The following is a 26,372-nucleotide window of genomic DNA, read 5'->3' on the forward strand; positions in this document are numbered from 1 at the left end:
TGTGGTTTTGGCTTCCAGCCTCCTACGTGCCTTTGTGCCTATGAACCTTCAGATGTCACTGCAGTAGACGAGGAGGAGGAGATGTCCATGTCGGGTGCCGCCCATCAGGTGGGGGGGTTCTGTCACATAAACCCCCGGAGATTCTTCTCTTCGCCTCAAGAGGTCTCTGTCACCACAATTCTGAGAGGCCTTTTGCACACCTGTATTTCAGTAGTGTATTTAATTGGCTTTATAAGGAAAGCTGAACAATAGCTCTTTGCGATTTTTTTGTGGTTTGTACTTTTAAGTGTGAGTCTTATTTCTCTGTAGTTATATCTTGGTTATCATCCTTTTTGCCTTCTTGCCATAAATATTGTCATGTTTCCCAGCCCTAGAAATATGGATAATATGTAATTAATTAAAATCATTCTATCACCTTCTTGCAATGCACATTAAGATTTGAAGTACATCTAATATTGATTTATTTCTGCTTTCACTGCATTTTTTCCTGCAAGTAATCTGTCTTGTCTATGCACCATCCTTCCTATCAGAAATCTGTTTACTTACTGCTTTTTTCGAGGGGTCACTGACTGACAGTATAGTCCACTCTGGTCACGTACATGTTGTAAGTAACCTAAAGCTCATTCAGATCTGGTACACTTTGGCTATTTAACGTAATTATAATGTCTAAAGTTTAGCTTTTTATAAATTGTTTTGCTTTATGTTTATTTTTTCTATGCAGTTATTTCAGGATGGGTAAACTTGTGGCTGTTGTGAGTCTTGCTCTACTTCTCTCGTGTGGTGAGTTATAATGATTTTACTATGATGTTGCACATCAGAACTGCTAGAATTCATTCCAGAGAGGTGTTACAATAGCACATCTCAGAGGCTATGTTCACAATATAATCTTTTCACAATAGATGGTTTTAACATAATAAAAAATATTAATATAAAATATTAAAAATAAAAATATTTTGATGCATTTTAGAAGAGTGTGGATGAGAAACTAGCTAGTGAAATATGTTTTGTGAAACATGCAAGTGGACATTCAAATTCTTGTTGTTCCCCTTGAGAAGTTATTTGTTGTCTATTTTGTGGATTATAATTGTTAAGCTGCTATTCTTTAAAATTGTATGAGATACACAAGATCAACTGCAAATGCACTGCTACTTGTATTTGTCATTATTAATATGGATTAAACTTTTAGTCTAACAATGTATGTAAACTAGAACCATATGAGGAGTGAAATGTGGATCAGTGATAGGATTTCCCTGAACTTTAACCATAGAAACCCCTACAGACATTCTTTGTAATTGACTTATTTTACTCACAAGGCATTATTAAGCACGCTAAATTTCTCAATTAAATGTGTTATTATATAATGTAAATGAATGATACATGTTTTACACTGTTTTTTGAAGGAGGGGAGAGTTTTAAGATGTCAGAGAAAGATTATGAAAATGTTGAAAAAATGTTGGAATTCGGGGCCCAAGTGTTTTTGAACTGGTTGGACAAAGTCAGAGATGTAACTGAAAGAATGGTGAGAGAAAACCAGCTGAGAACAACCAGGTAAAAACTAAATAGTTGACCCAATTTTGTTATACTGCTTGAATTAAAGCAGAATATTAATGATTAACCGTTCCATTGATTTTTTTTTATTGATTTTTTTTTTTACAGAATTGCAATCCAAGGTCACTGGAATTCTTTCAAAGAGACAGCGAACAGAATCAGTGTAGAGGAACGAGGTAAAGGAATGCAGGATGATATGATTGTAGCAGCACGGTAAGTCCAACCTGCTGAATTTAGATGAAGAGGAACATTTTAAAAAATGACTAATGTGTTACAACCTAAACTTAAAGACCAATTGATGATAGACAATTCATTGCAATTAATACTGAGAAAATAATAAAATTGTTTTATAGTATAGTTTTTCATTTTTTCAGTGTAGCTCAAAGTACTGAACATGAGCTCTGCCATGCTTGTCGCTCCCTTCTGGCAGGTCTCAATGGCTGTCAACAACGCTCCCAGAGATACTCACTTGTTACATCTGTAGACAGTTTAGTTCTGTTAAATGTTCTGTCAGACTGCCTTCACCTCCCCCAACCTCCCAGTTCCATTCACAAAATGTGAAAAGAGACGTAGCATGTTATTTATGCCGGGGGGGCGGGGTTATGCTATACATTTCACAAGAAACCAAGGTGATGTTTTACTTGAACCCTGCTATATAACTTTGACATAACACTGCCTTAAACATGTCATGGAAGATAATGTATGCTATCATCATGACGTGAGTTATCATGACAGATTTTGTTTAGCAATATAACAGCATCATGTTACCAATACAGGTAATAATCATGATAGATAATGATCGATGCCATGACAGCTTCACATGCTAATTTTTGCTAAGCGTACTCCAGTTAGCCACTTAAACATTAAACATTAACTACTGACTGGAATTGAAAAAAGTAGTGCAATTTAAAATGCAACTGGTGCATTTAGTTTTGAAAAGTGGAATTTGAATGCATCCATAATTCTATTCTAAATTTAGTTCTAGTAGAATAGAATTGTACTAGTATATTGCCACTGTCGGAATAAAATAATTTGAAAACATCAGCTGCCCTTTGCGTGGGGTCAAACATTTCATGATGAATGGACCAAATGAAATGGTCCAAAAAGACTTGGAATAAAATCATTCCATTAACTTATATTGAAAGTCAAGAAAGTGTTTTTTTTATTTATCCTGTAAAAATGGTTATTCCAACAGTGGTACAGCGCAGCATAGTGTAAATCTGAGCTTTATGCTTCATGATGGATGTTTCTAATTCACAGCACCATCCGAAGACTACTTCTGTTCTACAAAGATGACCTACAAAAGATGATCCATTCTCTAGCAACAGAGAAGGGTGTTCAACAGTATCTACCGTAAGATCTCTTTCTCATTGCTCAGTTACTCTGAAATCTGAAACATTATTTTACTTCAGTTACGTATTTGGGCTGTCAAACGACTAAAATAATTAATCACGGTTTTGTAATTTGCTCAAAGTTTTTTTTTTTTTCATTTCCAAAATTTCCATGGGGTGAATACATTTTAATATTATTATTTATTATTATTATTTAAAAGAAAATTCAACTTCTGTTTAAAAGCACATGAACAGATAACTTTTCTCACTATTTTAAGTACATAACCAATGTGTCTCATCTGTGCAGATGCCGTGGTGCTGGTTGTTAAGTGGAAACGTTAAGCACTATGAAACAGAACAATCAAATCAAAATGAACCTACAGACAAATTCAAGTTCTGATGTTGATTGAAAGTATAGAATCCACTATTTTGACAGAATGTCTCTTTTTTTATTCCCGATAATCTACAAGTGTGAAATGTGAAATATGTAATTGCACCATGCATTTGTTATTGCTGGTGATGATGTTTTTTTTAAATTAACGTGTATCTGAAAGTACAAGCCTACATCGAAACAGGATTATAACCACAGCCCATCATATCTTAAACAGAGCTGTGAACATGTTAGAAGGGGTCATTCAAAAAGAACAATGGAATGAGGTCTGGGGGTGAGTATTTTGCTCCTCTTACAGTTGATTTCTTCTTGAGTTAAATTCCATAGGAACACTTTTCACCTTGTTTGAATTGTACTGCAAATGTCATATCCTTATAAGTTAGTGTCACTAGCAGTAACTTCTGCTAATAGCAACAGTGATGACAGTACTGTTATCAGCAAGTTGGATTATATACACACAGATGTACGTGACGTAACATGTAGTTAGTTTTACTTTAAGTTTTAAATGCTTCTTTAGTAACATCACTTATTTAAACTCCTTTGTTTCTCACAGAGCTGTGGAGTCACACTACTTTCCTGGAGCTCCATCAGTCAGAAATGATCCCTTGGAGTTTCTCTGTTACCTTCTGTCCACCAGGTAAGAATACATATCCTACCTCATTTTTTTCTACCTTACATCTCTGGGAAGTATTTCCCACAGAATGATTGTAATCTGTGATACCAGATTTGATCAGGATAGTACATCTATCACCTGTTGCTGGTTATCAATAGCAAATAACTTACAGTATCTTGATGGGAGCAGATACTGTCAGTTTTACTATATTTTCTCTTGCATGAATGAGAGATTTCACAAAAGAAGGAGGAAATCAAAACACGAGTGTAGAGAACAAAATCAGAACAAGTTATGAAATCATTTGATAATGACTCAGGATTAGAGACTTATATTGAATATACAGCAGTTTATTAGAATATACAGTATTATTGCTGGCTGCCTGAAACAGTGACTGAAAATGTACCATTTCTAGACTTAGTTCTATATTCTAATGCAGTTTATTTAAGATTTGTGATTGGTGGTGCCCTGCCTCAGAATGGTGGGCTGGTGTGAAATGCCCAAAAGTTATCATACATTTGGACAGCTAGTCTTGTTTCAGTTGGCACATTGGCATTATTCACAGTAAATAAATGGTAATATCTTTGCACCGTTCAAATTTCTTGGAGAAATTTAGTTTTTTTTAATAAAATAATAAATATGTTGAATTCCTCTGCAAGTGTGAGTACTTAAGATGTTAAAAAATGATTGATCTAACTTGATATATTAACATTTATCTTTCTTTGTATCCAACAGCACTGTGGAAACATTCATAGTGAACCTTCTTAAAACTGGAGCAGAAGTGATTTCACAAATTAGACATATTGATTTTCAAAAACTACAAGAAAGGTAAGACTAGTATTCAACTTGTGAAGATCATAACTTTTTTAAACATTGTTTTGCTATCAAACTAATAGCTTCAGTTCTCATAATTCAGTGGTTCAACCATGGTACTGGAGCCTCCCATGCTCTGCACATTTGATGTTTTTTCTGCTCCCAGCACACCTGATCCAACAAATTACCTCTTTGCTGAGTTGAAGTGGGTGTTTGAGAACAGGAAAATGATAAAAAGCGCAGGATGGGATACTCCAGATAAACCCTAACTACATATGAGTGTACTGGCTGAAAGCAAAGCATGTTTTTATCTACTTGTATTTCTGTGAATAAGCTACAGTTCAAAGAAACCAATGAAGTAAGACAGTGCCAGGAATCAGCCGGTACCAAAATACAAAGATATACAATGGGATGTATAGCAGCCCAGTCTGGATGGGATTCAGCTTCTGGTGATGGGTTGCCATTCATGATGAGATGTTGTGATGGGAGTAGAAACTGAGTGGAATACAGAAGATGAGTTGGGTGTCATCAGCTTAGTTATGATACAGAAAGCAGTGATAGTTTGTTTGGAGCTATTTATGATAGATGATGTCATGAAGGGGAGTAGGTGCTGGAGAACTATTAATAGGATGAGGTCCAGCAAGCAAGAAGTGGGATTGCTTGTTGTCCGTAGTGGAAATACATCATTTGGGAAAGTGAACTGAGAAGGCAAGACTAAGAACTGATTGAGGGGGAATGGAATCAGGGAAACAGATTTGACAGATCCTGTTATCCTCATCCTCAGAGAAAGTAAGAAGAGCAGGTTAAGAAGGGAAGAGAAAGTGGTGGCTTGTATGGATCAGATGCTGATATATCTAGTTCTACCTAAAGATGACCTTGTGGTAGTTCTTTTTTAGAGTTGAAATCTAAAAAGAAAGAGAGATATCTGAATCTAGTAATAATTTCTTCTACCTCTGCTCCTCTCAGTCATTCTTAGTTCTCTCCAGATGCCGGTCAGGACATATGACAACAGAGCAGCAGGTGGAGAAGATCTTGCTTTTCTAAAGGAAAGACAGCAGAGAAGGTTAATAGAAGAGGAGAGTACAAAGGAGAGGTTAATGATGAATGTGATGAAGGGCAGCAGGATCTAGAAGTCTGGAGCACTGTGGATGGGGGACAGCAGTCAGGTGGTGGGACTGCTTAATGGCAGTAGTTGTAGAATGTCACCAGGGGAAAGAGGAGAAAAACACATGGAGTCATTCTCCCCCTCTCAACTGTCTAAAAGCAATTTCCAGAGAAAGAGAAAACATTAGGGGAAGTTGTGGTGGGATAGTTCTGATGAGGGAGAAGGATGGGTGAAGTAGAGGTTGGGGTGATGTGGACACAGTACCCAGAGAGGAAAATTGTGAAACAAAGAAAATGATGATCTGAGAAGTAGAGGGGGGAATGTGAACAACTCCAGGGTGCAGGTTCAGTATGTTTTTGCTCTGAGCACCAAATGAGACATTTAGGACGGGGTCGAAAAATAACAGTGTGAGTAGGCTGAATGGTTGCATATCCAGTTTGTCTTTTGAAGTTCTCTAGTGTTTAGTAGGGAAGGTCTCTCACATGCTGTAATATGACAACAAATATTCTTTATGTTTCCAAGCCTAAAGTCTGTTGTGGATGCAGTCAGAGAGAAAGCCGCTGAATTCGAGCCTGTGGAGAGACAGAAAGAGAAAGACGAATTACTTGTATCAGTAAGGTGAGCAGCATTTTTCAGGATCATGCTCACTTGCTGAATGTATTTGATGAATTAATCATTTAAAATGACAGTTTTGATGTTTGTCGATGTATCAGCAAAATATCACTAATGATTTCCCACCTATTTTCAATTCAGCAATTTCTTACTTACTGTGGTGGGCAGGGTAGCTGAATTTTAGCATAATTATTGTGTTTGAGGTTCATACATTTATACTGTTAAGGGCTTGTAAAAGACCGATTAAGTAATTGATTTCAGCAGTGGACTGTCAACAAAAATGGAAATAACATGCAAATACTTGGTCTTTCCCTTTTAATGTTGGCCATATAATAGGGATTCTGTCAGTACTGATATTTCATTAATAATCCTCTTTTTTCAAATAAAGACCTGTGTAAAAATTATTTGGATACTTACCAAAAATGCAAAAATCTCTTCCCACATTTTTGAGATGAAATTTGACTAATTAGAATAAGATATTTGACAGTGACCAGATCAATGAATCATTAATCATCTAAGCTATGAGGATCAAACATGCTATTGACTGATCAGTTAGGAAGACTAACAGTCGAGAAGACAGACAATGTTGATACATGATTTTTTAGTTTTCATGATAATAAAGGGATGTTGTCCATATTGTTAAAACACTTGTATTGTAGACTGCTGAGTTATTAAGATCTTATGTTCAGAGTGTGCTGTTTTTGTATAATCACATATGGAATGCTGATAAATGAAACCCATCAAACACTGTAGTCTGGTGTATTAATATGCTTTAGACACAGAGACCAAACTCTAACATTTCTTTCTTTCTTCATAGTGTTGCTGCTAGAGTGTGTGCTTATTACTGGGATAGATTTCTTGAATACACTGAATCTCCTGAATTTTCCCAGAAAGTCGAACAGGCAGAAGAGTAAGTATAACTGTACTATAGTTCATTTCCTCTGAGACAAAGCCAATGGGTAATAAGCGTAAATCTATTATTGTATATTAATTTTCTGATCCTCAGCCAGCTACCCAACCCTGGGTTCCCAACCCTGATCCTGAAGTACCACCTGCCTTGCACATTTTTTACCCTGTGCTAAAACACCCACTTCAGCACAAGAATGGCTGGCTAATTAACTTAGTTGGATCAGGTGGGTTGGGAGCAGGGGAAACTAAAATATGCAGGGCATGGGGTACTTCAGGACCAGGGTTGGGATCCACTGGCTTAGAAGAGCCCATGTTTGTTGTGTTTGTTGAGTGTGCACAATATTTGAAGAGTTCAGAGAATTTATTAATCTGGAATAGTCATTTGCTGACAGTCATATATCTTTGTCAATAAGAGCTGTAGCACAAGAAAACATTGCAGAGGTAGATGGAAGAACAGACTAAATATCAGAAAAGTCTGGAAGAAAATATGACAGTCAGTCAAGAAACAGTGATCCAAACCAGACCTTAAAATCCACCATTAACTACTTAAAGAAATGTCAGCTGAAGCTTCACAGTCCCTTGATTTCTCAACATTAAATATCTGTGGGTAGATATACAACGCCAATTCCAAAAAAGTTGGGATGCTTTGTAAAATGTAAATAAAAACAGAATGTGATGATTTGCAAACCTCATATATGGGTCATATTGTATTCACAATGGAACATAGAACACATATCAGATGCTGAAAGTGAGACATTTTACCATTTCATGAAAAATATTAACTTTTTTAGAACTTGATGGCAGCAGCGTATCTCATAAAAGTTGGGACAGGGCCATGTCTACCATCCCCTCTTCTTTTAACCACAGTCTGTAAATGTCTGGGAAGCGAGGAAACCAACTGCTGGAGTTTTGGGAGAAGAAAGTTATCCCATTCTTGTCTGTTGTAGGATTCTAGCTGCTCAACAGTCCTGGGTCTCATTTGCCGGATCTTTCATTTCATGATGCGCCAAATGTTTTCTTTTGGTGAAAGGTCTGGACCGCAGACAGGCCAGTTCAGCACCCAGACTCTTCTTCCGCGAAGCCATGCTGTTGTGATGGATGCAGTATGTGGTTTAGCATTGTCTTGCTGAAATATGCAAGGCCTTCCCTGAAAGAGACGGCGTCTGGATGGGAGCATATGTTGTTCTAAAACCTCTATATACTGTTCAGCATTGATAATGCCTTTCCAGATGTGTAAGCTGCCCACGCCATAGGCACTAATGCAACCCCATACAATCAGAGATGCAGGCTTTTGAACTGTGCACTGATAACAAGGTGGATGGTCCCTCTCCTCTTGAGTCCGCAGGACACGGTCTGTGGTTTCCATAAAATAATTTAAAATTTTGATTCATCTGACCACAGAACAGTGTTCCATTTTGCCTCAGTCCATTTTAAATGAGCTTTGGCCCAGAGAGGATGGCGGTGTTTCTGTATCGTGTTGACACATGGCTTTTTCTTTGCATGATACAGCTTTAACTTGCATTTGTGGATGGCACGACGAACTGTGTTCACAGACAATGATTTCTGGAAATGTTCCTGTGTTCATGCAGTGATTTCCAGTACAGAATCATGCCTGTTTTAATGCAGTACCGCCTGAGGACCTGAAGATCACGAGCATCTAATATTGACCATCGGCCTTGTCCCTTGTGTATAAGGATTTCTCCAGATCTTTGTGTACTGTAGATGGTGGGATATCCAAAGTCTTCACAGTTTTACGTTGAGGAACATTTTTCTGAAATTGTTCCACAATTTTTAGACACAGCAAAGCCCTTCTTTGCTTCTGAGAAACGCTGCCTTGCTAAAACTTTCTTTTTATACCCAGTCACGTGCATTAGTTGCAAATTGCTCCTCCAGCTGTTTTTTTATTAGTACCACTTACTTTTCTAGCCTTTTGTTGCCCCTGTACCAACTTTTTTGGGATGCGTTGCACTCATCAAGTTCTAAATAAGTTAATGTTTTTCATGAAATGGTAAAATGTCTCACTTTCAACATCTGATATGTGTTCTATGTTTCATTTGTTAATAAAATATGGGTCTATGAGGTTTGCAAATCAGTGCCTTCTGTTTGCATTTACTTTTATTTACATTTTACAGAACATCCCAACTTTTTTGGAAGTGGGGTTGTATATCTAATAATATATCTAATGTTGATTAATATAATGATTTTGATGCACTAATGTCAAATAATAAGAGACAGTGTGCTTATGCAAAAATTAATCTGCATATAATTTAACATTTGGGGAAAAAACTAACAATATATATATTTTTTTCCCCACAGTGAATTAAATAATAGCAGGGTGTGGAAAACAATGGATGAAATGCTAGAACTCATCCGACCAGTAGTTGAAGCAGATTTGATCAGAGAGGCTACTTGGTAAGGATTTCTCACATATGTTGTGTATAATTTGGGTTTTCTCACTGATAAACACAATATTTGGAAAAAAAAAATCAGGTGTCAGTTAAGTCAAGTTACTTTTCAAATGGGTGGTAATTAATCCATTGAACAGTGAATGAGCCAACAATCTATTTCCTATTAAGGGTTTTGTCATTCTTAAACTGCTTAATTGCTGTAGCAAGATCGTGTTGTAGGCAGCTTTACATTTTATATCAACTGATTATCAGACCCTTCATGAGTTGAATTGTGTTGGGATTAAGGAACACTGTTTTATGTGAAAACTATTCAGATGAACATGTTAGCATAATGCTTTCAGATAAACGTTAACAGTTAGCAAATAAGACTTATGAAAAGATTATCTAATCAGATGATCTCTGCATTTCTATCTTCACCATAAGCATTTTAAAAGTAAGCTATTTCCCATTAAGAATTCAATTTAACATATTAAAGTTTCCTGCATTTTGTCCTATTTGTCCTATTTCATTTCATTTCAAGTCCACTTACTTGTGGTGTTTTTTGTACCAAAAATAAATAAATTTTACACGCCCATTTTCCAACCTCTCTTTAGCCCTTAGAATCAAACAGGCTGTTTTTGCTGGACTGTGCCCTTAAGACTGAAATATATCAATTAACTCTGTTCTGATTGTATTATGCCTGATTCAAAGAGCACTCTTTATAACTTCAGCATGAATGGGTGGGACTAAACTGCTGTAGATTGAATAGATGAACAGATGTAAATGAGCTGGTTCTCATGAGATCACAGAAATTCAAAATGGGCTGTTTTTGCAGCTTAGTTTCCATATATGGCAGTGGAACATTTTGAAACAAAATCCTTGCATGGAATGATAACCCTACAAAGTTGTTAATAATAAACGTAGTCAGTCTTAGTGCTATCAAACAAGTTCTCAACCTAGTTTTATATGCTAGCGAGTATCCTTTGCTTTTTTATGCCAGCAGTGTTAAACCAATATTCAATTTCAACGGAGCAGCTAAATCAATATGGCCATCAACTTGTTTAGTGTACAAGTCAGGGGTGTGCCTAGGCCCTGGTAATCGGGCTGTAGTCTAGGGTCTTCATTAGTCCCAGAACTCTTTATTTAATGAGTATTGATGTCCCAAAGATGCCATGATATAGATAATCAACTGCAATGGTATGTCAGATAAGGGTACAGAGAGATGGGTCTGACTGGATTTCAGCTTACCTTAGGTAGCAGTGATGATACAGAGACATTTACTAAATGGAAAGCCAAATTTATATTCTATTGTTAACAAAGTGGCTCAATCAACAGTAAAATAACTTTGATAGGTGAACATAATTCTTGCTCAGGATTATGCATCTGTCATTATTTCAATATTTCAATGTTCTGTATTGTATTCTCACAGATTTATTGCTGTTCTTAACTAATAAGAAACAGCAAACCATTTAGCTAGCATGCTGTCTGTTTTTGTCTCTGCCTCTCAGCCTTGCGACAGCTAAACAAGTTGACTGAGGATGCCCGTTAGCTCAAGCCGAGGCCCTCCCTTCCCTCTCAGACTCTTTTTTCACTTCTCTTTTGAGATTCAGCCACATGTGCACAGTTCCCTACAGGACATGTCATGCTTTATTTTTGTGCAGAAGCCAAAACTTCATAACTCACATAGTGCATTATATAGGGATAAATGAGCCATTTGGGACTCAGCCGTAGTTTTCATGGATTTCTAGAAACATTATGTGGCTCTCAAGTGGTGCAACAGTCAAAGCTTTGGCCCTATTTTTAGAAGGTTGCAAGTTTGAACCCCATTGATTTTACAGCCATCCATGGCCAGGAGTCTAAGACAGCACAATTGGCCTCGCTGTCCCACTGTGGGTGGGTAGGAGAGCCCTCACTCTCCCCCATCACTCAGTGTGATGCTAGATTGTGTTAGCCTTCATTCTCCTAATGCTGGTGGTATTGTGTAATTGTGGGAGTCCTAGCTAGTGGGTGGAATGGATACGACTAAATAAATACAACTACAAAAGTTACGTACTGCCTTCTGTGCCCTCCTTGTTTGCAACGTACAGTAGGTAATAAGCCTCATGACCACTGTGTAACATCATATCTGGCGCTGACAGTATGGGTCTGAAAATGCAATACTGCGGTTCTGCAGTTAGACCCTCCTCGTGTCCGCAGCCCCGACTCCCTCAGTTCTTCCTCTTGTACAGGCATAAACGCATGGTATGGAGGACTAGACAATTACTTATAGAATAAATTCCATGAACACATGCTCTAGAACTAACACTCTAAACTTAGCATTAACATGTCTTGAAGATGTTACGATATCTTTCACTGACTTATTGTCATAGATTTCCTGGTCTGTCTATGACCTTTTGTGTTCCTGCCCTAGGGCACTTTGTCACCTGTCCCTAGCCATGTGCTTTTGTTGTTGTTTTTGTTCCTGACTCCTCCCCTGTCCTGCCTCCTTGTTATCTGTCTCACTTGTAGTCTTGCAATCTCTCGTTATTACACCCACGTGTTTCTTGTTTGTTCTCAGTATATTTATACTCCTGGGTTTGTTCAGTTCTTTTGGCTTACATTGTTAATGTGACCGTTTTTTGTGATCTGTATCTGTACTTATAGTTTGTCTCATTTTTGTTTTTTCTTTTGTCTTCCTTTGTGTTTAAGTCTATGTTTTACTCCTGTTTATTTTTCTTTGTAAAAAAAAAAATGGAATTTGCACATGCATCCAGCCTCCTCACCTCCATTGTTACTTATCTTGCTAGCAAACTTTTTAAAGCCTAATATAGTGTCCACTTTATTTACTTGATTTTTTTGTTCCCTTTTTTTAATATATAATTTTTTTGGATTTTTACCCAATTTTCTCCCCAATTTAGTCGTTTCCAATTCCACCCGCTAGTTAGGACCCCAATCATACGATACTACCAGCCCTAGACCTGCCACTGCATCTTTTCGAACTGCCGCTCACGCAACATCATTGGACAGCAGATCGGAGGAAAGCGCCAACCGCCAGTTCTGTTACGTCACCTAACAGACGCCTGCACTGACTAGCATCACATTGGGTGATGGGGGGCCATCTTACCCACCCAGAGAGAGCGAGGCCAATTGTGCTCTCTTGGACTCCCGGACTGCGGATGGCTGTAGCATCACCAAGGATCGAACTCGTGATCTCGTGATGATAGGGCCAACGCTTAGACGGTTGCACCACTTGGGGGCCTCTAGTTCCCTGTTTTTTAATGATAAAATGTTTTGCTTGAGGACCCACTGAAAATTTCCAAAAATTATGTTATGGAGTCTTGGTGCTAAAAACAATAATAATTATATATCACTAACCAAATAAATATAAAAAAACCTAAAAATTAAATATCACAAAGGCAAATGCAAAAAAATGTGCATGATCACATTGAGTTTTGAGCACAGTGAGTTTTAATAACTTAATTAATTTGAATAACTTTAATACAGAATTCAGTTGTTTTTTGCAGTCATATGTACAGGTCTGGCCTAAAAAAAGAACAACTCTATTATGGCCTGGCCATCTATGTAGGCCTAAAGATCACCAGAGTGTTTCATGGTTCATTTTAAATGGATGGTTTTGTTTTGAGACACAGATGTTAACTAACACAACTTAACAGTGGCATCTCTGGCAGAGAAAGCCTGGTGGTGCACAATAAACTGTAGGGGCAGCAGCCAACTCCTCAACAAAACTACACACAAACCTAATCCATATACAAACGCACTCCATCAATGAAATTACAAACTCACAAATTAACGTAACATGGTGCAAGAGTTAGTAGAAGTGGATTATGAGTGATATGATAACGACTTTAAATCTCACAAAACCGTGTTATACAGCATTGCATTACAAATCCAAAGTTATCTAGCAGGACATGATCATTGTGGTCTGCAACTACGCATCCAAAGCAACATATCAGAGCAGAGAAACACACTGCTTTCTGGGCATTAGGAATGACACGCCTTGTAATAATGCAGAATGACTCACCAGTGACGTTCACTGTGTGAAAAGAAAAGAGGCACGACGATCTTTCATCAGGTCAAACTTGTCAAAAACCTTTCTCTCAAAGTCCACCAATCCGTGAATGAATTCAAGTTATACCATAGCATGGGTAAGGCAAGGAAAGCAGAAGGGTGTTTTTAGCTACACTCGCAGTTAGCCATCTCTTAAACCATTCTGGATTGAAGAATGATGTTGAAATCCTCTGGCTGGTGGTCCCTAATGTTTAATCTCTAATTTCTGCTCTAATGGCAGAGTACCAAACTTAACCTTTATTACATTTACGACTTGACTCATTATATTGTCTTGCTATAATGAGTGGCTACCACAACTAATGAGGAACAATGGCTAGCTGTGTAGCAACGCCCATACCATAAAAAACGACATATATACATGCATACATCTGGCCCCTAATGTAGAGATGCCACTGCACCTTAGTAAATACCTCCTGTATGCTTACAATAGCTAGCTGTATAAATGACACAATGACGCCCTAGTTCAGAGTGAGCAGTTCAAGAAGTTCTGATAGAAATATGCTATGGGTAATTAGGCTCAAATAATTACTCATTAAAACTCAGTATTTCTGTTTGAAAATTATATGTTTTAAAACTATTTAAATGCTCTTCCATAATGTAGTGTTTACTTTTCAGGTTACATTTGGAGTATTTTACAGACATCTATATAGCTGCCTTGGAAATAGCCTTTCGAGCGGGTCGGTATATTGGTCATGAGAGGGGACAGAAAACTGAAAGGTAAGAGCAGATTTGTTGAGATTTAATCTAGACTTTCTAGAGAGAGTGGTACGATTATTGAAATATTATCATTAACACATGATCAGATCACACATTAAGATAGCTTATTTGCTAACACAGGATCATCAGCTAAAGGTAGATTTTTGGGGTTTTTGTTCTTCTTGATTTTGAGTTTAAAGTCATTTCTTTAATCATTGCACTGTTTCTAGGAGGCAATCCTATGTGTGGATTTTCCAAGGTTGGTGGGGTGTTAGTACACATTCTATCAATGTAAATCAGTGGTCACCAACCTTTTCCTAGAGATACCCTCCTGCAAGTTTCACCTCCAACTCAGATGTAACCTACTTCACTCATCTAATCAAGCACTTTTATAGTCAGTTATTAGCAGAGTTTGGATATGACATAATACAAGTCATGGGATACATATTCACAATACAGGAATGAAGTATCTGGACTCCTGCTTGTGGGATTGTGAGAGAATTTTGGAACTCCATTTAAGCCAAATTTTCATGAAAAGTTTATTTTTTCCCATGTGACTCAATATGTCTTCTAAATGTGTTCTTAATACATTCCCTAATCTGCGTTACCTGCCTGTATCATAATGGAATACATTACTAAATACATTTAGGAGAGTGTATTCAGTTTCTGATTACCGTGTTTATTAGATAAACCAGGTGGGGTTGATTATGGTTGGAGTTAAAATCTGCAGGAAGGCAGATCTTCGGAGTACGGCTGGTGAACACTGATGGTGAACACGGTCTTAACTAGTCTTGGTCTTGAATGTGTAAATTACTGGGCTGAGTCTTGTCTCGGTCTTGACATAATTTGGACCCGGGTCTCGGGGTAAGGTGAAATTTTAAGACCAGTCAAGTGTGATGCCTCCGTCTGAGGTGACTGGAACCTGAAACCATTAGTATCAACAAAACCTTTACAAGGAATAAAACAGTAATTTCTCTACATGTTTAACTAAAATCTGTTCACTGCTAGTTGAGGATCTAATTGATAATTTCCATCATGGCTTAACTTAATGTTATTTCATTTAATTCAATTTTTATTTGTTAAGATCATTGAGTACCACATCGCAGTCTCTACTTGTGTAATAATTTTCATCCTTTGCATACCAATGAATCTGGTCTCTGTGTAAAATTAGGAGGCATCTAGAGAGGAGAAAATAAATCTAGCTATGTAGATAACACATATTAGCTGCTGTCAAGCAGCTGTTTAAACAGTTGTTAGTATCAGCTGGCTAGTTTTTCTTAAACTGACAAAATGAAAATCCCTCATCTTCCATCTTTCCTTGGCCATTGGTCCTTTGCTGAAATAAATGGTTTGAAAATGTGCTGTTCGGTTGCATCGCATCACGCATTATCAGTGTTTTGATTGGCTGTTTCATGTTCCACAAAGATAAGCTGCTTGCAACTGTTGCAGCAGAGTTTTAAGTAAGTTGCAGGACGCCTTACATTTTGCATCTCAAATGCAATTTAATTTCATGTCAGATTCAAGCAACAAAAGTTGCATGAAAATTGTATGAGGTAAAAAATAAAAGGTCAAACAAAACTAAAGCACAATAAACGGAAAGTTAAGAATATTGTCACAGCGCTTTTTGCTGTTTATCAGAGCGTCGCCGCTCCACAGTTTCAGTTTCATTTGCCAGTCACTTCAGCTGAGTGCACTAACATTATTCCTCCTAATAAACAGACATACATTCAGCTCTGTCTCCTCATTATTCACCACCATCTGTAATATTTTGATACGTTTTCATCAAGATTAACACACAAAGGTAATAACGGGATGGTGGAGATTGTGTCTGCAGTGTCTGGGGGTTTTTAAAACGCTGTTAGAAAAAACAAACACAAGTCAAAGCACAGATTTCAATGTAGATAAATGTAGCATCATTATGCTATTTATAGTGAACTATGCTGCCTGTCACTGAATAAAACAATAGAAACAGACGATTAAAACAGACGTTAAGACACCTCTGGGGTTGTCTTTAAGTCAGGACAGTATTTAGGAAATTTTGTCTAGTTAGGATGTTTCTGTAATAGTGGTTTCTTATCTGGAGTTAATCGATAAGATTATGAACTTATGAACTGTTGTTCTGTAATAGCTTCTGTCCTAAATTCAGTCCTAACTAAGGTTGTCATGGTGACTAAGCAGATAATATTTCAGACTTAAGACGTTTCTGTAATATAGCCCCTGAATCTTAAGTGTTGATTGAACAACTGTAGGAGAAAGTTTTTGTGGATTTTTATATTATTAAGGCATGTTGTAGCATGCACTGCATACACTAACCATATATTTCCATCTCCTAATACTTTCAGGGCCTTAAACAATGTAGGTATTCTTGTGTTTGCTCCCATTTGTGTAAAGCTGGATGAAATGGATGTGTTTCCTGTGATTGAAACCCTGTACTACAGAGCTTCGAATATATGCTTTGCTCTTATAGGAGAGGAAGAGTTTGAGACTTTCAAGTAAGTGCAACAAGAATTGATTTTCACTGCATGACCTAAATGAATGAATGAGATATCTTACATTAGGTGATTTTCACATGGAGCTGCACCTTCATTTGATTATGTACAATGTACAATGTTATATTTAGGCTAATTTTCTGGTTTAAAAACATTTAAATGAAACTCTTCCTACTAGTATTTCAGCCCTAATCGAGTTATACTGAAAGTTCATTATGTTTTCTTCTGCTTCTTTATCTAGAATATTCTCTATAATTACAAACATTTGGTTAGAAAAAAATAACCAGTAATTCTGTCCTAATAATGGTTTAATATATACAACACATTCCATGCTGTATTTATGAAAGCATTTTAAAAGCACAGAAGTTAAAAGCAACAGAATTTTTAAAAAGTATGTTTACAGTTATTTGAAAGGTATTTTTTATATTTTGTTACAACCTTTTGTTATAGACAAATTTATTGCACAAATGCATCTCTAATCTGGGAGTGAAGAGGGTAAAAACCAACACATGCACTCTCAAGCAAAAAAAAACAAAAAAACAAAACATTTGTTTCAAACTACTGGCCACAAAATAGTGGCAAGCTTAGCATAAGAGAAAATTGTGCAGAAATCCACTAATCTGTTGCCAGTCTTTTTCAGTGTCTTTGGTTGTTCGCAATGTTAAGTTAGTTTTAGTTTATTTATCTCATGGTGCTTCAAACACAAATTCCTGGTCTTTTTGATTGTCTCACAGAGGTGAAGTCATGGAACGCTGGAAACCTTTCAGAGAAGAGGCTTATAGAGTCATACAGGAAGAGAGAGCAAATACAACAGTGTTCCTGCTTCCACAAGTGAGGTACAAATGTAGCATGATTACTGTATTTTTTCATTACCATGGATTAATCAACTTTAACATGGACTAAACTGTTTTGTTTTTTTTTAAAGGGCTTGTGCACGATTGTTTTCAAACTACTCAAAACAACTAATCAATGAAATTGTTGATGACAGTGACAGAGAAGAACTTGCTAAGTAAGTACTGTAATAAACATCTTGGACAAAATTTACACAATACAGTGTAAGAAATAACAAACTTTACATTTTATTTCATTTTTGTTACATATTGTTATCAATACCAAATAACAATTTCTTCAGTACCAGAAAACAGAATAAAAAGCTACAGGGTGAAAATGATAGTGTGGGGAAAAAAATCTCTCTCTCTCTCTCTCTCTCTCTCTCTCTCTCTCTCTCTCTAAATGTTTCAGATATTCAACAAATTTTATTATAAGATTAACAATGCAAGTAAACACAAAATGCAGCTTTTAACTGATTATTCCATTTATTGAAGATAAAGATTTATTCAAAACCTATATCACCCAGGTGAAAAAAAATTGCCCCCCTAAACCTAATAACTGGTTGTGCCACCCTTGGCTGTAACAACTGCAGTCAAATGATTGCGATAACTTGCAATGAGTCTTTTACATCATTGTGGAGGAATTCTGCCCCACTCTTTCTTGCAGAACTGTTTTAATTTGGCTACATTGGAGGGTTTTTCAAGCATGAACTGACTGTTAACGGTTCTGAGATGGGATTCAAGTCAGGACTTTGACTCAGCCACTCCAAAACTGTAATTTTGTTTCTTTTGAGCCGTTCAGAGGTGGACTTATCTGTGTGCTTTAGATCTTAGTTCTGCTGCATAATCTAAATGTGCTTGAGCTTTAGGTCAGGAGCTGATAGGCAGACATTTTCCTTTAGGATTTTCTGATAGAGAGCAGAATTCATGGTTCCATCTATTGACAAGTCGTCCAAATCCTGCAGAAGCAAATCAGCCCCAGACCATCACACTACCACCGCCATGTTTGACTGTAGGTATAATGCTCTTATGGTGGAATGCAGTGTTAGTTTTACGCCAGATGTAACAGGACCCACATCTTCCAAAAAGTTCAACCTTTGACTCTTCAGTCCACAGAATATTGTCCCAAAAGTCTTGAAGGTCATCTAGATGTTTTTTTGGCAAATGCGAGACGAGCCTTTGGTCAGTAGAGATTTGTGCCTTGCAACTCTCCTACCAATGGTATTTTTGCTCAGTGTCTATCTTATTGTGGAATCATGTACATTCACCTAAACTGAGGCAAGTGAGGCCTGGAGTTCTTTAGATGTTTGTCTGGGTTCTTTTGTGACCTAGTGGATGAGTCATCAATGCGATCTTGGTGAAATTGTGGTAGGCCAGCCACTCCTGAGAAGGTTTACCACTGTTCCACGCTTTCTCTGTTTGTGGATAATAGCTCTCACTGTCGTGGAGTCTAATAGCAGAACTTACTTAGCTAAAACTACCTGAATACTGCTGAGAAAAACAGTTCCTCATTGGCCAATTTTCTTACAGATGCTTCAAGAATTGAACCCTTTTGTTTCCATCCTAAACTAAGCAATGAAACCACAGTAGTACAGTAATCCTTTTTTTTTTTTCGTTCCCAGAAAAATTAGGCCTTCTCCTCTGTGTAAATTGGAGTAAATTTTACATTAAATTATGAAATGAAGCCATATATATATATATATATATATATACATACATATATATATATATATATATATATATATATCCCCTTAGAGGATTTGTGGCACCCTCACTTGCATATGTCTGCATATATCTGCAATATTTTCTAAGTCATACTGAATAATAATAATAGTAATAAAAATAATCTTTATTTATATAACACTTTTCATGCTGGTGGAAGCCCAAAATGCTTTACAGACAGGTGAAAAAGCTTAATAGTAATAGAAGAAATCATGACTATTAATTTAAAATCATTTAAAACAATATAGCGCATAGAACGCTGCACATAAGTAAGCTTTCAACACAAACACACAACTTTAAAAACCGTTTAATAATTTCTTTTTGCAACAATCCCAGGTCAAGCAAATTTAATAAAACCACAAAAAAGTCAGTTTTGTAATCTGTAATTTGTAATCTGTACTGATCAAAAAATGTAAATAATGCAAATTTCTTTTGAGTGTCAATGACAAACATCTCTCTGTCTTTGCTCTGTATATTTCACAGGAACTTGGAACGAATGAGAAAGATGTGCACTGAAAAACTGCTGGCCAGTGGACTGATTACTCAGGAGGAACTGAAAGAATCTGAAAGGTATGGAAAGAAAGAGAGAATTATTGAGTAATAGTTCTAAATAATAGAACTGTTCTATTCAATTGAAAACAGTACAAGGACAAGCTATGTAATATTTTGGCTAATTTACCTCAAATAAATATTGTTTTTTGTAAATATACACCTAATCTAAATTTGATGCCTGCAACATGTTCTAAAAAGTTGGGACAGGGACATGTTTACAATGGTGTTACATTTCATTTTCTTTTAACAAGGTTTAGTAATAATTTGGTAAGTGAGGACACCAGCTGTTGTACTTGTAAAAGTGGATTTTTTTCCTATTTTTGCTTAATATAACACTTCAGCTGCTCAGCAGTCCAGAATCTCTGTTGTCGTATATTGTGCTTCATAATGTGCCTCATGTTTGCAATGAGAGAACAGTCAGGACTGCAGGCATGCCAGTTTACCACCTGGACTTACTATGAACCCACACTGTTGTAACACGTGCAGAATGTGGCTTGGCATTGTCTTGCTGAAACAAGCAGAAATGTCTCTGAAAAAAATTATCTGGATGGCAGCATATGGTATTGTTCCAAAATATGTATGTACCCCTCAGCAATCATGGTGCCTTCACAGATCTACAAGTTAACCATGGCATTGGCACTAACACACTCCCATACTATGATAGACCCTGGCTTTTTCCACTTTGCATCAGTCTACGCGATTCAGTCTACTTGTTGATAGATGGCTTCGACTTTGCATGGAAGAGTCTTAACTTGCATTTGTAGATGCAGCGATGAACTGTGTTTACTGACAAGGGTTTTCGAAAGTATTCCAGAACACTCGTAGTTATACCCCTTACAGAAGCAGGTTAGTTGGTGCAGTGCCATCTGAGGGATTTAAAATCACTTGCATTTAATATTGGTTTTTGGTCTTGCCCTTTATGTGGAGAGATTTCTCCAGATTCTCTGAATGTTTTAATAGTATTATGGACTGTAGATGGTGAAAAAAAAACAAATTCTTTACGGGAATGAGGAACAGGTGTTCTGAACCAGCTGATTAAATACTCATTTCCTCTGGCCTGGGTTTATTTACTGTGTTACATCACAACATGCTCCAAATATATTATCCTAGTCAGCCTTTTCTGCCATGAAGCTATAGCCTAAGATTTGTGATGTGTCTTAATGTGCAAAGTCTATTAAAGGTGATACAGATCAGAAATGTGTTAAAATGTCATGATTTCTCTTCAGTGACAAAGTACCTCTTCATTTAACCTTTATTCTTTTCTGTTCCAACCTATAGAGTGTTTGTAGAAGCATTTTTTGGGTTTTTGAATTTCATGGATGAACAAGAGATGCGTGACTCATTATGGTAGGTCGAAACACTTTATATATTTGTTTGTTTCATTGTTTAGGGGTGGCACTATATCAGTTTTTCTTTTCTCGTACTGATGAAGAGACCTTGTATATGTCAGTATTGGCTGATATATACATATATACACACACATATATATATATATATATATATATATATACACATATATATACATACATTTTGAGCATTTTTTTTTTTGAGCATTTTTTTTAGGCATTTAAAGCACTACAGGAAAAAGCACACAGCCTGTATAAAAAACTGCAGCTTTTTTATTCAGTTAAACTGCACTATATGGCTTTAGTTTGTGGACAGCCCTCCTAGTTATTATAGCCATGCAATATCCATAGAAAAACACTGGCAGTAGAAAGGGTCATCTAAAGTACTGAAGAGCTCAGTGACTTTAAACATGGCACTGTCATATGATACCACATTTGCCACAAGTTAGTTTGTGAAATTCTGCCCAGCTAGATCAAATCAAATCAAATCAAATTTATTTGTATAGCGCTTTTTACAACTGATGTTGTCACAAAGCAGCTTCACAGAAATCCGTTTAGAACAAAGTTTCAACATGAAATGTAAATCCTCCAGGTGAGCAAGCCAGGGGCGACAGTGGCAAGGAAAAACTCCCTCAGTTGAGGAAGAAACCTTGGGAGGAACCAAGGCTCACATGGGGGGACCCATCCTCCTCTGGTCAAACTACGTACAAAATTATTATTCTACTAATATTAATAGTAATAGTAGTAATAGTTAGGAGACTTCAGCGTAGAGTGGGCAGCCAGTCCAAGGCAGGTGGCGGTGACTGGGTTGTGGGTAACTGGTCTGAAGCGGGTAGCCGGAGAGCTCTACAAACAATCATCCAGCAGTGTCCGGCCGGACAGGTGAGCAGTCGTTTTCTCGGAAGAAAGGTAGGGAAATGGAGTTAGTTTATTTCTGTATGGGTGTATGTATAGTAGTATGTAAAACATTTCCAGAGTGTGGCTAACGACTCCGGCAGATCTGACTATAACAGCTTAACTAAAAGGAGAGAACCAAAAGGGCACACAGACACGGGAGCACCCTGAGACAATCTGGCATTCCTCCGCTCCGCCGTCCACAAACCTGAGTGATCGCGTGTGAGTTGCCCTAGTCAACTGTAAATGCTATTATTATGAAATGGAAGCACCTACACTGTTAGAAATAAAGGTTCTGTGCAGGTACATTTTTGTTCACCAAGGCACAAACGATGTAAATGTACCTTAAAGGTAAAACAGTGGTTTTAAGGTCCAGTTGTGTACCTTAAATACGTTTTTCACTGGTGAAAAGAACATATTTGTACCTTTTTATAACCTAATGTTTTAAAACAGAAGACTAAAATAAAAAGCCTGATGAGATGAGACATGGTGTGTGGAGTCAATACAACTTAAAAAGTCAATTTCAATAGATTATGGTTCAATTATGTTCCCTGACTAAAGGTACTGAGATGTACCCTTCATAGTCCCACCCCAGAGAAAAGAGGAGTACTGCTAGAGTGACAGTTTCATACCTTTTTTTCGGGGAGTGTAAGAGAGCGAGGTCACCGAGTGCTGAAGTTCTCTGTCACCTCACTTTCTACAGAGTTCTAAACTGCCTCTAGCTGCATCATTAGCACAAGCACTGTGCATTTGAGTTTCCATAGCCATTTCCATCCAAAAAACATTTTAATGCTTCTAAGAGTTTATCCATGTACATTATGTAAACTGAAAGTATCAGTAATGTTTTATGGATGTTGACAATTTTTTAGCAGAAAAAGTGTTTAGTGAAACCTGAAATACTGCGAAAACAGTCTTTCAGGAAAAATAACATAGGTACACATTTATTTAGAGTCATGTGACAGATCTGCTTCTCATATCTTTTGCAACAAACACAAACTGCACAGTGGAGAGGTGTAGGTGAGAATGTTTTTTAAAAAGAGTGATGCCATTTTTCTGCATTTAATATGTGAAAAAGATGATAATGTGATATTAATTATAATAAAATGGATAATGTCATATTCATTACACATTTTTGTTTCTTATAGGACCTTGTATAAAGCTTCTCTGGTGTTCCTTAATTTGATATATGCTCCTCTGCTTGACACCTGGAACTTCATATCTGTGTGAAATCTCACTCTGAAAGGCCAGAGTGCTTTTGGACAGCAGTTGATAGTTGATCTCAACTGCACACTTTTGAAATGTATTGAATAAATAATAAAAAAAATGATTCATCAGATACTTTCTTCAGCCTCGGCATTTTTGTAGTCAGTGTGTTGATTGTTGTATGAACTTTTGTGCTCTGCTACAAGCAAGAGCTGCTGTGCCACCATTGTGATGCACATTTGTATGGACCACAGCCTTGCAGAGGCCTAGCCAGTAGGTTTTCAATGGGGTGTGACTTCATTGGGGTTGCAAACTGCTAGGATAAAGTGTAAGGTAACATTATGAGAGAATAATATTTAGCTGGGTAACACAATAACCTACTGTAGCATTAGCAGGAACTCAGCACTGGATTCACCTCTGATGAAAATCTATCCTGCATCTTCAAACACACATTTGCTCTACTGTAAAGAGTATTTTACTAACATGATAGTGAACATTAGTTATAGTATATACACACACACATACACACACACATACACACATACACACACACGTACACACACACACGCACACATATATAAAAATATATATATATATATATATAGCATCCAGGTGGAAGTGGAGCAGTGGTAAATTAAATAATGTGAGTTTATGCAGCAGCATCATCATTATCAGGAGGGTCAGTTCATGCAGGTGAGGTTTGCACAGCGTTATACAGCGTGAAGCTCCATGGTGGGTATTCTATGTCCATGAACCCCCAGATCTGCACCTTTTATCTAACAGGGAAAACTAAGTTTTTAGCCTAGACTTAAAGACTGAGGCTGTGTCTGAGTCCCGAACAATGACAGGAAGATTGTTATTATATGAGAAGGCTCTCCCCCCGATGTAACTTTATTAATTCTAGGTACTAAGCCAGCACCTTGTGATTTAACCCTTTAATGTCCTCACCAAGAAAAAAGCAAAGGAATTTTTTTTGTTTTTGTATTTTTTATTTGTTTGGGGCAATAATAAAAACAACTGGTGTTTTTGTTTTTTTTTAAGACCCCACAGTTTTTAAAATATACACCTCTACCAAATGGTTGAGATGGCACTCTGTGGCAAAATCAGAACATGAACCAGAAATACATTAAAGTGCAATAACATGCTAACTTTGTTAGCTTTGTTAACTTTTGTGACTTTTTAAACAGATTTACACATCAAGAAAACACTGTGAAGTGGCATGTGTCCATGGTTGTCATAAAGCACATCTGGTTGTGGTTGTGAGGGTCATGGTATGTAGTGTTTCTTCTGAGACATCTTTGTAGTACAATCAGAACATAATAATAATAATAATAATAATAATAATAATAATAATAATAAATTGCAATTACATGCTAACTTTGTTAACTTTTGTGACTTTTTAGACATATTTACTCATCTGCGTGGTGGTGCAACAGCACTAATGGTTTTTCAGCATTGGATCCAGTTTATTTTTTGTGGTATGCTATGAAGCATTGCTGGTTTGCAATCAGACACAAGAAAATGTTGCATTTCTCACACTTCCATCTTGACACACCCTTTGGACAGAAGTTGCACCGCCCCCGCTTGACATTATGAAGTGGCATGTGTCCACAGTTGTCATAACGCACATCTGGTTGTGGTTGTGTGGGTTGTGGGATGTAGTGTTTCTTCTGAGACATCGGTGGTGGAGAGGAGGATGCTGGTTGGCCAACCTTGGATGCTGTTTTGTTGACTTGCTTCAAAGTGTGGGCAACTGCCAGGCGGAACCTTTTGAGAGGCATTGGTTTCTCCTTCAGTAGGTCACAATCTCTCTTGTAGACCAGCCAGGAGTTTGAGACACACAGGTCAAGGATGTATCCAAACAGTGGAAAGCCTTGACTTGGCAGGGGTCTTGCACATGTGCACCAGCATGTCAGAAAGATCAATGCCTCCCATATGCTCATTGTAGGTATGAATAAGTGATGGGCAAAGGACAGCAATCTTTGTATTGTCAACTTTGCTCCACCGTTTGACAGTGGAAAGAGGTGTGATCCCATAAGCTTTGCTCAGAAGGTTGACGCATTTGTTGTCAAACCATTTCACTGCAATCACCCCATCAGAAGACCTGTAATCGAAAGCTCCACGTCCTTTCTTCCTCAGCTGTTGGTCTGTAATCAAGGGTATACCACTGTTGCAGCTTGATTGGACAGTGCCGATGCATTTGACACCCAAGTTTGCATGCAGGGGTTCTGGATCAACTTGAAGCTAGTGAAGTAGTTGTCACAGAAGACAACTGACAGCTGTGGTTGCGTCATGGTTTTGCACAACACTGTCACCAGTTTGGCCCCTAGAGTCAGCTCTTGCTCCTGCTCACTTAGGGCAATATTGAAAAATGTGGATGCCCCGTGATAGAGCAGTAGGTCATGGATGATTCCAGATGAACTGGCCCGGCAGAACAATTTAAAGCCCTACTTGTCTGGTTTGTTGGCAATATACTGGCAAAGAGTGCCAGCCCTTGTGCCTTTATATGCCACTATGACCTCATCAATACTGTGCTTGTAAGTAGATGGGATGAGGAGGCACTGCTCACGAAGCATCTCAAACAGGGGGCGGATTTTTAAAAAATCGGTCTGGACTGTCATTCCACTATTGATTATCATTGAAATGAATGAACCGACGTAACAGCCTGAATCTTTTCCTCAGCATGATATCAGCATGATATCACACTGAATCGTGACTCATGGTGCCAGTAGTCTTCAATAGATGGGAAGCTGAAAACACCCATGAAGAGTAGTATTGCCAAGAAATCTTCAATCTCTTGTGGACTAGTCCTGATTGGATCCCCCAACTCTTGGGCAGAGTATAGATTGGTCTGTTGAGCAATATG

General features: G+C 37.4%; 1 protein-coding gene across 1 annotated transcript; it reads left to right on the forward strand.

Moving 5' to 3' along the window:
• The first annotated feature begins 607 nt into the window (after nt 1–607).
• LOC118805984 lies at nt 608–23,623 on the forward strand. The gene is made up of 18 exons (XM_036567212.1): nt 608–633; nt 722–780; nt 1,401–1,548; nt 1,657–1,761; nt 2,809–2,901; nt 3,488–3,544; nt 3,824–3,907; nt 4,616–4,708; nt 6,321–6,416; nt 7,228–7,320; nt 9,636–9,731; nt 14,390–14,491; nt 16,813–16,962; nt 17,694–17,795; nt 17,885–17,968; nt 19,995–20,081; nt 21,342–21,410; nt 23,449–23,623. Exons 2-18 carry the CDS (start codon nt 732–734, stop codon nt 23,528–23,530), a joined length of 1,590 nt encoding a protein of 529 aa, XP_036423105.1. The 5' UTR covers nt 608–633; nt 722–731; the 3' UTR covers nt 23,531–23,623.
• Nucleotides 23,624–26,372: the final 2,749 nt, after the last annotated feature.

The sequence above is a fragment of the Colossoma macropomum genome, unplaced genomic scaffold (genome assembly GCF_904425465.1).
Source record: "Colossoma macropomum unplaced genomic scaffold, Colossoma_macropomum, whole genome shotgun sequence".
Lineage (NCBI taxonomy): Eukaryota > Metazoa > Chordata > Actinopteri > Characiformes > Serrasalmidae > Colossoma > Colossoma macropomum.

Bases quoted from the DNA above. Each gene is read 5' to 3' on its own strand.
- LOC118805984 (XM_036567212.1), top strand. From the start codon at position 732: ATGGGTAAACTTGTGGCTGTTGTGAGTCTTGCTCTACTTCTCTCGTGT. The intron at 781-1,400 runs GTGAGTTATAAT...TGTTTTTTGAAG, and splicing joins TGCTCTACTTCTCTCGTGTG to GAGGGGAGAGTTTTAAGATG. The intron at 1,762-2,808 runs GTAAGTCCAACC...TCTAATTCACAG, and splicing joins GATATGATTGTAGCAGCACG to CACCATCCGAAGACTACTTC.